At 38.7% G+C, this 15,726-nt stretch overlaps 1 protein-coding gene across 14 annotated transcripts in view; it reads right to left on the reverse strand.

Annotated features, from left to right (window-relative positions):
- LOC128905016 (histone deacetylase 9) overlaps nt 1-15,726 on the reverse strand; it is a 293,946-nt gene that overhangs the window by 52,969 nt on the left and 225,251 nt on the right. The window contains exon 1 of one of the 14 annotated variants that reach the window (XM_054190341.1): nt 5,216-6,061. The exons of the other annotated variants lie outside the window; for them this stretch is intronic. Within the exon in view, the coding sequence (XP_054046316.1) occupies nt 5,216 (1 nt within the window). The 5' untranslated portion in view covers nt 5,217-6,061. Of the gene's footprint in view, nt 1-5,215; nt 6,062-15,726 lie in introns of those variants that run through there. 14 annotated transcript variants of the gene reach the window in all.

Raw genomic sequence — 15,726 nt, forward strand, 5'->3', positions numbered from 1 at the left:
AAGGAGTTTCTGAGGAAGATCCCTCTCACTGTGATGAAAGGGTTGTGAAAGTTTTAAAGGTCTTGATTTAATCTATTTTCTGCTGCAGACAGAGTATGTCTTTCAGGGAACAACCTTGACTACCATGCAGATGGCCTCATTTCCATTACTAAGACATTACATAAGGCAGGCACTCCAGTAAAAGAGATTACATAAAACAGACAAAAAGCATTATGAACTCGCAAGCAAGGAAATGCCAATCTTTCAGGATGCTTTCTTATATTTTCACCTCATTAATATGAAGAAAGTTGCAGTTTTATCGCATATAGATCCAAACCATAGTTATTTGCAGTAAGGAATCACAAGAAGTCTCACATATTCTGCTATTTGGGATTTGGGGGAATTTCTTGAAAAAAGGAAACAGACATCTCAGGTTCACAACTGTTATCTAAATATTGCAGAAATCTTCCATTTTATAAAAAAAGGGTGTCTTGTCACCAGCAAACTTTTAGATGTTTACTTCTAAAATCAAATAATGTTCTTGAGCTGAAAAAAATCCCAAACTAGATATATAACATCTTGTTAATGTAATTCGGTGACATACTTATCATTGCTATTACACTACTTATCTAAATTCCTCCTTTCCTATTCTCTTTTCACCACAGCCAATTATTTCAATCCTACTGTGTCCATATCTATGTTTACTTTATTTTGACTATCTACTTCGATTCCTTGAAAACACGTCCTGTAAATGTCTGCCCTAAATTCAAAAGATTTCAGATAGCAAAAATAACTTACCACTAACTTTGCCCTATGTATAACAGAAAGAAAAGCTATTGCTATTTTTATAACGATGTAACACTAAACTTAGAAAATATTATTTATGATTTGTGCTCTCCAGACTAAGATCTCCGGAAGGCACTCTCCGGAATGCAGAGACACGATTTCAGCCACCAGAGGGAGTAAATCTGATTTTTCAGGTAAACTAAAAAATTAGAATGATCAGAAAAAAGAGAAGGGAAGAAATCACTAACAAACAGCGTAGCTTATATCCAGATACATGTGGATACCAAACATAATGAAAACAAAGCTTTATTGGGATTTTGGTGATTGAGATAAGAAAATCACATTTTTTGTTTTGTGCTTATTACCAAAATTCCCATTAGTATACTTTTCCTGTGTGACTTCATATTAATAAGATTTTAAGGAATTATAAAAAAATAAATTGGCATAATCAGAATTATATTTATATTTCTATCCAACTTACTAATTTTTCTTTATTTGGGTTCAAGTCACTACCATACTTGCAAGTCTGTTTCAGACATATGCTGGCTCAACTCAAAGATGAGTTTTCTACAATTTATTTATGATTTAGTCACCTTAATTAGCAAGTAGAGTTATGGACTCATGATGGTGAGCATAGAAAAGAAACTGATATTTCTACTCAGTCTGCCAAACATTTGTCTTTGCAATTTTTCAGCACTTGAAAAGCAAAACTATAGGAATTATTAAGATGATAGCAACTTTCTCAGTATATTAGCTGAAGATAATTTCCATTATTATTATTATTCTAAATAAATACTGAAAAATGGTTCTGCGTTCTGTAATATTCCAGAAACTAATGAAATTAAACACTTCTAAGAAATTCATCTGTTATGTCAAAAGAAACAACAGCCATAGAAAAACTCTACACAATTCTGATGCTACTTAGCAAGCGCACTTCAGAAAACTTGAAATCCAAAAGTTATTACCCATTTTTGGTTTTCTGCATTTCAGTAGCTCCATTTCTTATTAGTGGGTTAGTTGTTTCTCTCTTCATCTCAACTCATCTGACATACAGAAAACCACACAAGCCAGTGGGCATTTCTTCAGTCTCAAATGACAGATTCTTTCTCAAGCACGTTCTTCCAGAAATTAAATTTCTTATTAAGAAGTCTACAAAAATCAGTGGGAACTCCTCAAATTTCAAAACTCAAATTTTAGAAATGCGCAGATCAGGCCTGGAACACGCACATTAGACTGACTGCTTGAATGGAGTCAGGCACTCAAAATTACTCTTCAAGAAACTCTTTGGGTCCTTTGAGAATTTCAGCCTAATCATTTAAATAAACCCTAGTCATATTGAAACCCTCACCCCTCACTTAACAAATTAATCATTCAGAGGAGAAGTTCCCTCTCATCAGACCTAAGATGAACAGATCTTAGCAGATTGCAATAAGCAGCACATTTAGTCCTGTTGACTGAGCTTTTGAACCTGGCTGGAAATATCATTAGAAACTAAAATTCTGCAATACAAGAGACAACATGAAAGTTAAGTGCTCAGTTTCTGCACTTTAAGAAGAACATTTTGTGATCAATGAAATAGCATTAACAGTATGTTACGGAATTATTCCATCAGGCATTGCATATTAAGGACTGGGAGAAGAAGGCAGTGCCACTGATTTAAGGTTTGCCAAGGAAAGGCTGCAATACCGATTTTAAGGCAAAGCACCGAGAGCTTGGTACTATACAGTCATTAACACATTCACTTTAACAAGAGACAAACTGGAATCTAGCCTGAAACCTCCTCATCAATGCGCTGCAGAAGGCTGGATCTCGTGATTTTCAACAGAGCATCTTAGTTGCAGCCGCAGCATGCTTTACCAAGTTCTGCTGTTCAGTATAATTTGATTTCTTTCTCAGAAATTTAAAAATTCTTCCTGACCAGGGTAATCTGAAGTATTTAAAAAGCTACCAGGAAGTTACTTGCAATAGTTTTAGTTTATTGAAAATATTATAATGAAGCATATTAAAGGGATTAAGAACAAAATGTAAATAATTTCTGATGTGTCCAGAAAGTACAGCTTCACTTTCTATGGCTTTCTATATTAATGCCACGCATATTTATATTTCTTAGAGTTATGCTGCTAAGAAACAGGAATTTATTTTGGCTAATGAGGTCATTTACACCAATTTCTAGATATGCTTGTGTTTGTTTTTTTTCCATTAATTAGGATCAGATAGTGAATATGTGAACTGAAATTTCTACATTGATATGGATTTCCCTGTAGCCAACCTTGGCCCATCACTCTCTCTGCTGACTGTAAAAGTTTGATTAATTAAATGATCACTGAAATGATACTATATCCATAAAGCATGTTTCATGCCATGTCTTAGGAACTGAAGGTGATGAGTATACCACATGAAGCTGACTTCCCCCCAGTCACCAACACAAAACACCATTTCCTAGAGCTACTACAAAATCTACACAACCACTCGCCACTCGTTGTGGACAGAAGCACTCTGCAGAAAGTAGAGGAATAACAGGGTCTGGACATAGCATAAATACGGAGAGAATGACCAAGAGTCAGTCTACCTGAAGGAAAGGAGGTCTGGAAATACCGACAATGAAGACATCATTGATTTCACTCAATCCAAGTACTATTCTGTCAATTGAGAGCTATGCACCTGATGAAACACCACAAAGCAAAGCTCACACCCAATATTATTACCTTTCACTTTCTCCAGAGTCCCAAAGTGACAAACTGACTAGCTCTTGGTTCAGAGAGAGCTCACTTATGCGCCCATAAAATTCCATTTCATTTCCAATCACACCCACATCTGCCAGAGAATAAAAGAAAAATGAAATTGATAGCCAACACACATGCAAAAGGGCTTCTCAAGGATTCACCTTAAATGCCTTTTCAATATTGGTAAAAGGAATGGCTCACCTTCCGTGCCAGAGATGATAAAAAACTAGCATATGGTCTTCCTTAAAAAATGGGAACTGACCAAATGTGACTCTCTACTACCCTCTTAATTCATCCATTTCCAGAACTTGCACCATCTTTTTTACAGTTTGCTTCACCTTATGTTAAAGGACATTCTGCTAAGAGGAGACTAGTTCCAGGCTGGGATGAAGTTGCTGAGATCTCACCACTAATTACAAGGAGGCTGACTTCAGACAGTGCCATGCTATATTTATCACCCACTTCTAAAAAGGTATCGAAATCAAATGCCATAAAGCTGCATGACTCGGGGTCACAAGGCTGAACAACTGTAGGTCCTGCACTCTTTGGAACAAGGAGACCAAGGATTCTTTGTTAGTCAACAATGACATACAATTTTGTGCAAATACATTTACACTGACAGCATGTTATTGTGGCATAAAGTGAAGATCTCACCAACGCCACTGGGTGGGATTACCCTTTCTCTTGACCAAGGCAAATTATTACAGTGAACAGTCAACATGAAAGTCATTAGGGACCATTTGAAATCCTTTTTTTTGAACCATCTGACATAATTTTTACTGCCATCCACTTGAAATTTGGCATATTGAAAAATGTAATTTTTGATCGGATTAATTATGTCTGGCAACAGGACATTCAGCTTTTGTTTCCTTTATGCCAGCCAAAGGACACAGCATACATATCCAGATACACAGTTTAATACCACAGTTAATGAAATAAATAAATGAAAAAAATCAGTAAACTTTGTCCCTTCTGGCATTCAGACCCTCAACAAAACCCACTGAAACAGCACCTTATGGCTTTCATCCAATTATGGCTTTTCAAGCATCTGGAGACACAGACAAAATCTTGCCAATCACTCAGAAATCTGGCTAAAGGCTCCAAACTTCCAGAACTGAGTGAAAATCCTGCAGCTCAATACACAGTTATCTGCTACAGTCTAAATGTCCTAAGAAAGCACCTGTGTGCAAAATACACAAAAGATCTTCAGAATTTGGTTCCTGAAAAATGGTTGCCCACAGGGAACTACTCCAGAGAACGGCAGGTAGAGAAACTAGTGCTCCCTTCAATTATTTCTGAGATCTCAGAGCGACATTAACCCTCTTCAGAGCTTTCCAGTGTGGACCTGCTGATCATCTTTCCCTCAAATGAAGGAGGGAGGCTAGATGGTAAATCACCCACTAAACTTTCCAGCCCTTTAAATAAAGCCCTCTGCGGAGACCTTACAGGGCATGTTTTCCCCATGTGTGCGTTCAGTTCCACATGTTTCCGAGTTCAAAACACCGCTACACCAAGCAGATTATCCTGATAATGCCAGGCAGGCTCACATGACACAAGGTTCAACACAGTGCCCACCCAGGCTTAAAACCCTGCCGGCTCTTCCAATTTTGATATCAAGCTGGTGGTTACACTCAAATAGCTACCTTCTGCAACCTCCCATCTGTAGAAACTGCCATCACAAATTTCCCCATTACCATTACTACAAAGAGAGAGAAAAAGTAACTTACTCGTAAAGCAAAAGCCATTCTGACCTGAGAAGTATGTCTTTTTCTGAAATAAACGTTACTCGGTTCTAAGAATTTGCACTATTCACTTCCTTTGCTCTTCCTTGACAATGTCTATTTAGAAGACATCTATTTATTCCCCAGCACATTTCACAGTTCCTGTTTCTAAATGAGAATCCTATTAACAAAGGGTAGAAAGACACAAACATGTCTCAGGAAAGCAAGACTGATATCTATAATGTATGTAAAGTGTTTTTTGCAGAAGAGAAAAAAAACCCAAAACCTTCAAAGACAGACATCAACGCAGTTAGCCTTTCAAGACCTAGTGATCCTACCATGAACTTGATGGAGAGGAGAAAGTAAAAACGTGTTTAAGACAAAATAAAAAAATGGAGATAACTGTATTACACTATAAACAGTTTCAAATTTACCATTCATCAGTAAATGTCAAAACTGACCTTCTTCCAAGAAACAGATCTGCATCTATCTCATGACAAATGGTTGTCCGTTCACCTATTATTGTCACATCAGATTACAAGCAATTCTCCCTTCCCATAATACAGTTGACTCGGTGTTAAAGTAACTTCGAGATGATACATTGTACAATCAAAACCAGAGTGAAGGGAATCCACTTCCCACAAATTCCCTCCATGAATACTTATTACTCTTGTCTTATCATGAAAGTTAAGTATTTTTTGCTCAAACTAAACCACCTATGTCCTATCTCATACCACAGTATTTACAGCAAAAAATAAGTTCACGTAAGTATAAACTTTCTGAAAGAATACAGAGAGAATACAGAGAACCACAGCACAGACAGCAAAAAGAGCAAAGGAACTGCGGCGAAAGAAAACCAAACACAACCATTTAAGGAGATTATGTAGTGAAATGCAGAGGATTTTTTTGTGTGTTTTGAACAGATACTGTGTATTTTGCTCCCCTCCCATGATATTTATAAGCTCTTCACTGTCACCTCCAGGTACTGCTCTTGACTATGTTACCTTCGCTGGCAGCTCCCACCGTGAAACCTTACTGGCAGGGTCACTGAACCAGTGGTATACGCTGGCATGGGCACGCAGAGCTGTTTTCATCCCTTCCCTGTGGTTTCCTTTTCCACAGTAAGCTACCCAATATTCCAAGGCACAGTCTGAACCAGTATAAACTTCCTGCTAAATGACTGCGGTTCCAGTCCTCAGCCCGACCTTGGGCACCAGGGACTGACCACAGTCTCCCGAGTGCAGAAGTATCAACATGCTACTGGAGCTGCTGAGTAAAATGATTAATGCATCGCAATACCTGTATTTGCTAGCACGGTAGGTTTTTATACCGTTTTCTTAGGCTTTTTGGAATCTGTAGCTTGCACCACCACAAAAGAATAAAATAAAAACACAAACCCATGAAGGTTTCCTCTCAAAACACCTTTTTTTTGCCGTAACATAAACTCCACCGTGTCTCTGTATTCCATTAAAACGAGTGATCTACTTGAAAGTAGTATCATTTCAAAAGTATCCTTAAAAGTGAAATTCTTGACATTTTGTTACATTTAAATTTGTATTTCATAAATATACATACAATTTTATATCAATGTTAAGAATTTTTATTTTATTTTACTATTAAAACATGCCACAAACACACACAGTTCAGTCGAAAGCCGCAGAAGCACTGGGGTCTGCTATCATAAAACAAGCAAGCTAAAAAGGAAGAGCAACCAAGAAAAAAGTAACACCAACTTTATTTGAAGTTTACATTTGAACTTGATATACATATATATAAAGAGAGCTGGATTAAGAAATGGACACTGTAAGAGCTGCAAAACAAAGAACCATTTGATCATACTAAAATATGGGTATCTCTTCTTCTGTAACGTTTCAGCTAATGGTTAGTATGGAAAGCTAGAGAAAAACGGCTCAAGTGTAACCATTATTCCTAACTCTGAGAAGAGTTTACACTGACACCTTGAGGAGCTAAACTGCTTCACGCTGTGCATAAGCCGCACGTCTCCTCTCCCGGCAGTTCTCGCCAGCCCTCCCAAGCAGGGTGCAGACCATAATGGCTCTGCTGTCACAACCCTCTCCCCCGGGAAAAGGAGGAGCTCCCTGCTCTTGCTTTACGAAAGGAGGCGAGACACTGGCTGAAGTCACTCTGAGTATGTGTGGTGTGAGTCCTAATGACAGTCAGATGAGATACACCTAGTGATAGCCCCGACTGCTTTAATAAACCAATATGTATTATCAGAGCCTGTAAGAAGCAAGTGTGAGCGCTGTGAAACAAGCAGGAGCTGCGTAAGCAGCAAGCACAAGGACTTATTTCTTCACAGATGAGTATGAATCCTACATCCCACACTTAGCGAGTAAATCGTAAACCTGTATTTAATATGATTAAGCCAATTAACACCATATGAATACTATTTTAAAACTTGTTGAGTTGGGTAGCCTAGTGCCTTGGGAACAGCCTTCATTCAGCAATGATAAAACCACTCTTACATTAGGCAGAACTCTTACAGCACAGGAGCACCACTTGAGATCAAAAAATAGCCCATGATAACTGATGTTGACAAGTCCCAGTAGCAACCTCCCAGCCATTCCAGTGACCGCTTTTCCAGCCTGTTAAAGACAGAGCCACCAATATGAAGCTAATAGTCTTTAGCTAGTTTCAGTCTAAGTAAAGAAAACCATCTGGCAAGAAATCTCAGCCAGCCAGCCACGGGGCTGTTAAACTGCTTTGCTAAGTTTAGGCCGGCTGCCCCTGGGGTTGAGTACTGGGCGCAACGGGGTGAGGAGGGGGTCTGCACAGACATTGATGCCTCACTGCTAGACAAACCTCTGCTCCCCCACTGAGAACACCAATTTCCCTGTTGTACTTTCTTTTCTGCCATTCCCCACTGGATGAGTTGGCACAGTACAGAGCAGGAACAGCCAGGTAAGGACAGAGAAGTGAAGTTGTGCTTTTGGCCATTGGTTGGGGTGCTCTCTCAGCTGGCTTCATGGCACCAGCAGGCATGGTAAAACAGGGGAATAACTGAAATAATTTCTTCCTTCGTGATCCATAAGGAGTACATAGTAGAAGAGCTTCTAAGTGGGCTGGAGAAGAAGGGACAGAGCATGAGAACTTCCCAGAATTTAAGACAGCGTAATGGAAAAGGACTACAAACTGCTGGTGTAAGGCTGGTGGCTTTAATGAACCACAACGGTAGACTTTGAAGTTTGGGTAAACTGGACTGAAGTAATCCATGTCTGCCAACTGTTTCTCTGTAGCGATGTGCCAGTGGCCAGTATCCTTCTGACGTGATAGTTAAACTTCCTAAAGGACAATGAGTTTTAAGTCCCTCTTCAACCTGAAGATGTAAATAAGGATCACAAGTAAATACATAACTGCTTTCACTTGAAATTTCTTTTTGGCCAACTTCAGCTGTCTATTAACCCTTACCAGAGTACTCACTAGTATAACACCTCTCTTAATCCAATAACCATTTCACACTATTTTGCTAGTCTATGATTCTACTATGAGAAGCATATTCTCATAAGACAGAAAATTTCTTCAGAAAGGCTTAAATGGGTGAAAAGGCGTGGAGGGAAGTCATGCGTTTAACCCCATCTCATGTAAAAATGGGGCAGGCCTGCAGTCAAACAGATGTGCAAAGTTCTGCAATTATAGTATTTACAGAGATAAAAGGCATTCGAAAGAAAATCTGTGCCTTTTATGTTAATCCCTAATATTTCTCCTGCCCCCTTTGGCCCATGGTCCCAGCAAAGAATCCTGCTTAGAGTCAGCCTGCCAGTACTTCGAGGCTACGGCATCCCCTGAAAGTAACTCAACTCTGCACCTTCAGAAAAGGAGGACTGGCATATAGCACATGGCCAAGCCTCTCTTCTGCTCTCCCTCTCCCTACAGGGACAGGGCAGAGCAATGGCAGTGAAAAATCATTACCAGCAGATGCTGTATTTATTCACACTGAGAGCGCAACCTCCCTCGTATGGGTATTGTGCAACCTCTGTCTTACATGGGCATACATATTAGTGCATATACAAACTAAAAACTGAATGAAAACACTGGAAATTTCCCTGGGATTACATCTTAACATTTGGATTGATAAGAATTCGCGGTCTCTGGAAACAATCTTACGAAATGTCTGTCTGGGTTTTAAACTGCACCTTTCAATTACTAGTTTAATCTACTAACGCGATACCTCAGCAGTTTTTTTGACGATTGCATAATGCGTTGGTCAGAAATGCTACAGTGCTACAGCGTTATACATACACAAGTCTTCTCCAATGCCAGTTTCCTTTCTGAAAACCACCATATGACTTGCTTTTCAAATCATATTAATTAATCCCTCATTGGATTAAACTGCTATGGTTTAATATTTGTTACACTGTTAGCAAACAGCTGGGTCTTACTAATTTCAGTGTAGTTTGTGTGCAACTCAACATTACAGAACCCTTTTAAAGCTTAAAAAATGGTCTGTAACCTGAATGTCCTTTGCATGGCATCTTTAATCCATAAACACTTTTATCTGTAGACAGTATATTTTCCCACCACATTTTTGTTTGCAGTTTTGATGGCAAACTATAGACAGCAGACTAGTCAGCTTTACTGTGAAAGTAAAGACAGAGAGCAGGTACCATTTGCTCGGACAGGTATGCAAAAGACAGTAGAAGCTATGTACAATTCAGAGCACAACAGCTCTTCGGGGATAAGTGATGAAAGATATGATTTCTCCCAGTGAATAGCAAGCATGCATAACAAACAGCTGCACCACTGTTTATTTTAAGAATATACCGCAAAATGGGGAGAGCTACACGGCTGTTACCTACACTTCTGCTACTGACCATTTCAGTGGTGTTTCTATAAATATTGCACAGAAGCAGCTATAAAGACAAAGATTTAAAAATAGGTCATAGGCATTAGGAGCAGATTATACTATACAGGTGGGAAACAATGATTTCTGGCACAAGCACAGATTACGTCTGTGTTCAACATGTGGGAAGTCTCCATCAGCGCAAATCAGCTGCCATCAGTGCTGAATGAACTCATGTCATTGCAGAGCACAGCGTGAATCTTTGACACAGCTCTACTGCCTTCTGTAAGATATTTCTATATCTCAAGGGAGTAAAAAGTCAGAAAACAGAAACATTTTTAACGTGGGTTGCGTGAATAGTCCTGCGATGTGTGCCTCTAATAAAATAAGATTGCTAATTTCTGATTGTTGCTGGTAAAAGGGTGAGACGCTACAGAGAATTACACAGAAAAGTAGAAAAACACAGAAAATTCCTAGAAAACACCGTCACAGCTAGGACAATTCAGGTATAACAATGCCTCTCAGGCTAATTTCCCCAGGGAAACCTTGTTTATGAATGGCAAAGAGCACAGTATGGTTTATTGCTCTTGAAAACCCTAGATGCACAGTTTTTCCTCATCCATCTGGAGTGGGATTGGCACCAGACAGGTTATGGCCACCTCACTGTCCACCCAAGAATCCTAACCGCTTTCCTAAAAGGCACAGAATAAGAACCACCCTGGCTGTCTGCCTCCTCCCAAGATACAGCTTTTAGACACATCATTTTTCTGACCTTGTCTTGCTAGTTCTCTTTAAAGGAAACATAAGAAAGGAGACCATGGCCCCAGATCTACAACAAGAAAGCAGACACATACTTGTCACACTTTCTTTAATACTTTAATAAAATCTTACCATCTTATAAAATTATATATATTGATTATTACGGAAAATGTGACATATATCTAACCCTTGCTTCTCTCAGTCATATAGTTTCAAAACAATAGCTTTTCCTTTGCAACTAGCAATTTATTCCTCATTCCTTCTGCTTTTGCTTTCTGTCCTGCCCATGAGGCAGAAAAAAAGGGAGAAGAGTGGAAAACCTGTCCTAACAGCATTTGCCACCATTGTAACATGTCCAGTGTGAGCATCCATAGATGGATTTACAGAGGCGAAACTGAAGTTCAAATAAGGACTCAAAGTATAACATAACTTAATTCCCCTGTGCTATTTGTCAGGAAGAAAATACAGAGAGAATATGGAGAATATCAAGAAATCAGTGTTCTGTGGAAAAATAAATGTCACAGACTTCTAATGGACAGCCTAAATTGTTAACGGACAGTTAAAATCAGTTCAACATTGATTTCTATACCTAAAGATTCATATGCATCCACAGAAAGGCCCCCATTAGGCACCTCTTAAAGTAGTAAAAAGATTCCCCAGGTGGTTTTCAGTCACTGGCCAGGAGGCCACATTCTTCAGCAGGAAACGATGCAGGGGAATGCAGAAATCATAAATATTACCAGAGATAATTACTAGTTGAAAACCGTTGCAAAGACCATCTATTCCTTCAAAAATGTTTGTTCATTCATACAGAATCTAACTGATGTCCTTTAAAAGCCTCTTCCTCAACAGAATTCTTAGACATCGGTAATAATTCCATTTAATGCAATACATTGGCTTTTTTGGCTCTTGCTACTAAGTACTCAACTCTGCTAATCGTCTTAATGTTTTATTTCCTAAGAAGTGAACTGGTCCACAGAATTTAAGAGAAAATGTTAATCAACTGCATAGATGTATTTTTAAATAGCATACAGTTACTGAATTAGGTTTTAAATTGGCACTAACTTCAAGTTAACGCTCAAGAATAGGAAAAAGTAGTTTTATGGCTGTTAGTCTACATCAAACATTGAATCACAAATGCTTGTTTTTTCCAAAGGGCTTTTTCCTCTCATCTGTTCTCCAGCTTCCCGCCACATTCCCTACACTCAGCTTCTAATTCTCAGTTCCTGGCCGTCAACACAAGCTCAGCATTCCAGTTTATCCTGTCAGGTCTTTCTCTTTCCTACCCAGGGAAAGCAAGAAGAGTAACCGAGCACAGGAATGACAGATGTCCTTTCAGTACTTGGATCCAGGTTCAGATTCAGCCTACGGCAGCCAAGAACTAAACCAGCTGAGCTCTGAAATGGAGCACTTTCACTGCAGATGAAACCTGCACGGTTCTACAACTCATCAGGCAGAAGCTGTGGTTTTACCAAAGGCTTTATATCGGCCAGATGTTTACAAAAATAAGTAAATAAACTGCATTTTCCTAGTATGACAGTACATTTCTCTGCCGTGACAAATTCCAAAACTTTTGCTCCTGAATATGTGTAACACCACATGCGTCTTCACTGATGGTGGGTTTGTGTTTCCATCAACCTGGATTTTTCTTCCCAAGGCCTGGGCCCAACACTGCTGGTGAAGACAGACGTGAAGAAGAGTCTTTGACTAAGCAGATGATCTGAAATCAAGGAATAGAGAAAAAAATATGGAAAGCCCAGAGTAACTGAGCAGAGAATATAATTCAGATGTCACAGAGATTTCAGTTTGGCAAGGATGCAGTTTATAAAACTCATACTTCATGGAATTCAGTGAAATCCCTTCACTGGAGGAAATGAATTGTGCAGTAGGGTGAGACGGGAACACCCAAGAGGTATATCTGAGGGTTTTTGCAGAATTTTGTAATTTTTATATGGAGGTAGATGTGCTTAATCTAGATGAAAATCTGATTTGCATGTTTCCTGAAAGTGTCTTGAAACACACATAAATTTATACCTTTGGGCAAATCTTTGACATTGATTAAAAAAAAATCATAATTGCTACGTGATACAGAGAAACACAATCCAATATTTTTAAAATCTCAATGGATATTCTCCCTTAATATTATTATTTATTCTGGAACAAAATTAGAACGTAATTAAATCCTTCAAATATTCTCAGCTGAAAAACTAAGTTCTTTTTTTCCTAAAGCAAACATTAACACTAAAAAAAACAGAGGAGATGGATTCTACTGGTAACACAACTAAAGCAATGCTGCTCTTATAAAACATTTATAGGATCTCTGTGGATATAACAGTTGATACATGGAATTAAGTTATGAAATGTTCTCACACACAATCTTGTTTCTAAGAATGAAATGTCTGGCAATGTATGATGCCAAAGTTCTCATTTTTTCTACTGAGAATTTAGCTGGCATGTATCTTTAGAATTAGTCTGTATCAGATGAAATTTGACAGTTCACAGCATCAGTGCTTTTCATCTCAAGATGCTGACAGTAAGAGGTTGCATTTTCAGCAGATATGGGTACTCCAATTGGAAGTCCTGCACTTTTGAAAAACAGAGATCTAGTGAAAACCAGAATCTGGGAGAAGTCCTTTACTCTTCAATCCAGTAAAATCCACTGAAGATTATTGTTTTATTTGGAATGAGTAAGCATCCTCTACAGACAAAATTTATGCAAGGGAGTTTCCCTACCAAGGAGACAGTCAATGTTGGTTTTTCTTTGTGATACTATGCTTAGAATACACTCCCAAAATTTGTACTACGCAAAATTACTTTAAATGTAGTCATATTAATCTGTTTTAATAGAAATTCTAAGTGTTTTACCTTTCCTGATAGAGAGTTGATTTGATTTTGTCTCATTCTCCCCTGGAGTGAAACCCTACCTAACTCTGTTACTGAATACGCAGAAAATTTACTGCATATTTATCATGTGTCTGAACTAATGACATCAGTGAGTAGCTAGTTGCCTAGAGCCAGATGACAGGGTAGCTCCACTGGCTGAAATGGAAACTTTGACAATCTGTGCTACCTTTAACATAGATAAAGCAAAACAAACTGTAATCCACAATCCCTCCACTTTCCGGCACTATTAAATGGATTGTGAAATCACTAGTGCTGATGCGTGGTTTCCGAACAATATGTAACCAATTCAAAACTTGGGTACTACAGTCCTCTTTTTCACTTTGACTGTATGCCAGCCTTTCCTCAGCTTTCTGAATCAAGAGTTCTCCTTGTTCTTTGGACCTCCTGGGGTATAGTGACCAAGGAAAATAAATTTATTTCTTTGTCTTCCATATCTACATTTACCACCAGCAAACATCACTAAATCATGAAAAAATTACTCCTGCCACGTTCTTAAGAAAGCTAGATGACAGTCCAGCACCTATATACTTAGTATACTAAGTATTAATGCCACTTGAAGCCAAGGAACCTTGTTTTAATAATCACTCTTGATATGAAAAGTGATAGAGTCCCCCAGAGTCCCAAATTTACAGCTCCTTTCAAGGGGATTTTGAAAAGTCACTGAAAGCCAAATCCAGGCACAGCAGGAAAGGTGGTTCCACTGCTTCTCTGTGCAAATCATCTATGGTTTTTGAGTAGATACTTCATTAAGTCTCCTCACGTCTGCTGCATATGGGGAGTAAATAACTGTGCACGTAGGCGGGATAGGCAGACTGATTGCTAAAAACAGAGATTGTGTAAATAATGTGGCTGGGATGATGATGCTGTCTGTTCAGTCTCATGGAAGCACATCCCAGTCATTTAATTCTTCAGGAATCTGGCCTTGTAAAATAGCATATCCTGAGATGATCAAATCCAGCCTATAGGGAAATGTAGTGAAGTTCCACACTTCTTGATGATTCCAGGTATTTTAACAATGACAATATACACCAGCCACTCCTGTCGTTCATTTTCCTTTTTCTTTTATTGAGAACTCACCAGTTACTTCCCTCCACTGCCACACTACAGCTTGAAGACCTATGCCAGTTGAGAAAGGCAAGGAACATGATATTCCCCATGCTCTCTGACAGAAGTCCAGCTGAGTCAGTCTGCAGAAGGTAAATAGTAAGTTAATCACCACACTCATTCAATTCTTTTATGCCAATTATTTTAATGTCAAATTCTTTCATCTCAGTTTTTTTAATGTGCCAACTGCAGGTTCTGGGTTTTCTTCCAAGGATATTGGAAAGTCAATTCACAGAGATCAATAACAAGGACAATGTATTTTGATTGGCATCAACAACCAGGTTAAATTCAAACGGGTGCTCTAGAGATGAATATCTCACGATTATTACCAATCCCCTGAGCTAACCATGCATTCCTCTAAAATGAACTTGCTAATTCTGCCTAAAACTCATTTGCATTGCTCACTTTTCCACTGTTTTCAGCAGAGTGCTTTACATTATGAGCAACCTCCTCTACAGAAATTCTTCCTGGATGTCTTATTGACTAGACAGCACACCTGTAGAAATTCGATACAAGTCTTTGCACTAGCTATGATCCTAAACTGCTGACTGGCAGTGATCCCATTGGTTTCCTTTGAGAGCGCTATATGCAGGGTACCTCTTTAAGTTCTATTTAGCCTCCTTTCTTTTAAGCTATGTAGGCCGTTCATATCCTTTGTACTACAAATAGAACAGATACAGTTAATTGAAGGCATCCCTGCTGCTGAATTTAGCCTGCTAGTCTGGTAGTCTGAAACTTCAGAGGAAGTTCCTATAACACAGAATGAAAGGCTACTTTAATTTCATCTGACCCCGTTACAGACCAAAACTTTTTGATGGAAAGGATTTTTTTGATACAATGGGAAGAAGCAGTTTTGCCCTTCCAGCAATATGCTTCTAGCACTCAGATCGAGCAGAAGCTGCATATCTTACAAACACCAGCATACAGGAATCCTACCAGGATACAAAAA

This window comes from Rissa tridactyla, chromosome 2 (genome assembly GCF_028500815.1).
Source record: "Rissa tridactyla isolate bRisTri1 chromosome 2, bRisTri1.patW.cur.20221130, whole genome shotgun sequence".
In the NCBI taxonomy this organism is placed as follows: Eukaryota; Metazoa; Chordata; class Aves; order Charadriiformes; family Laridae; genus Rissa; species Rissa tridactyla.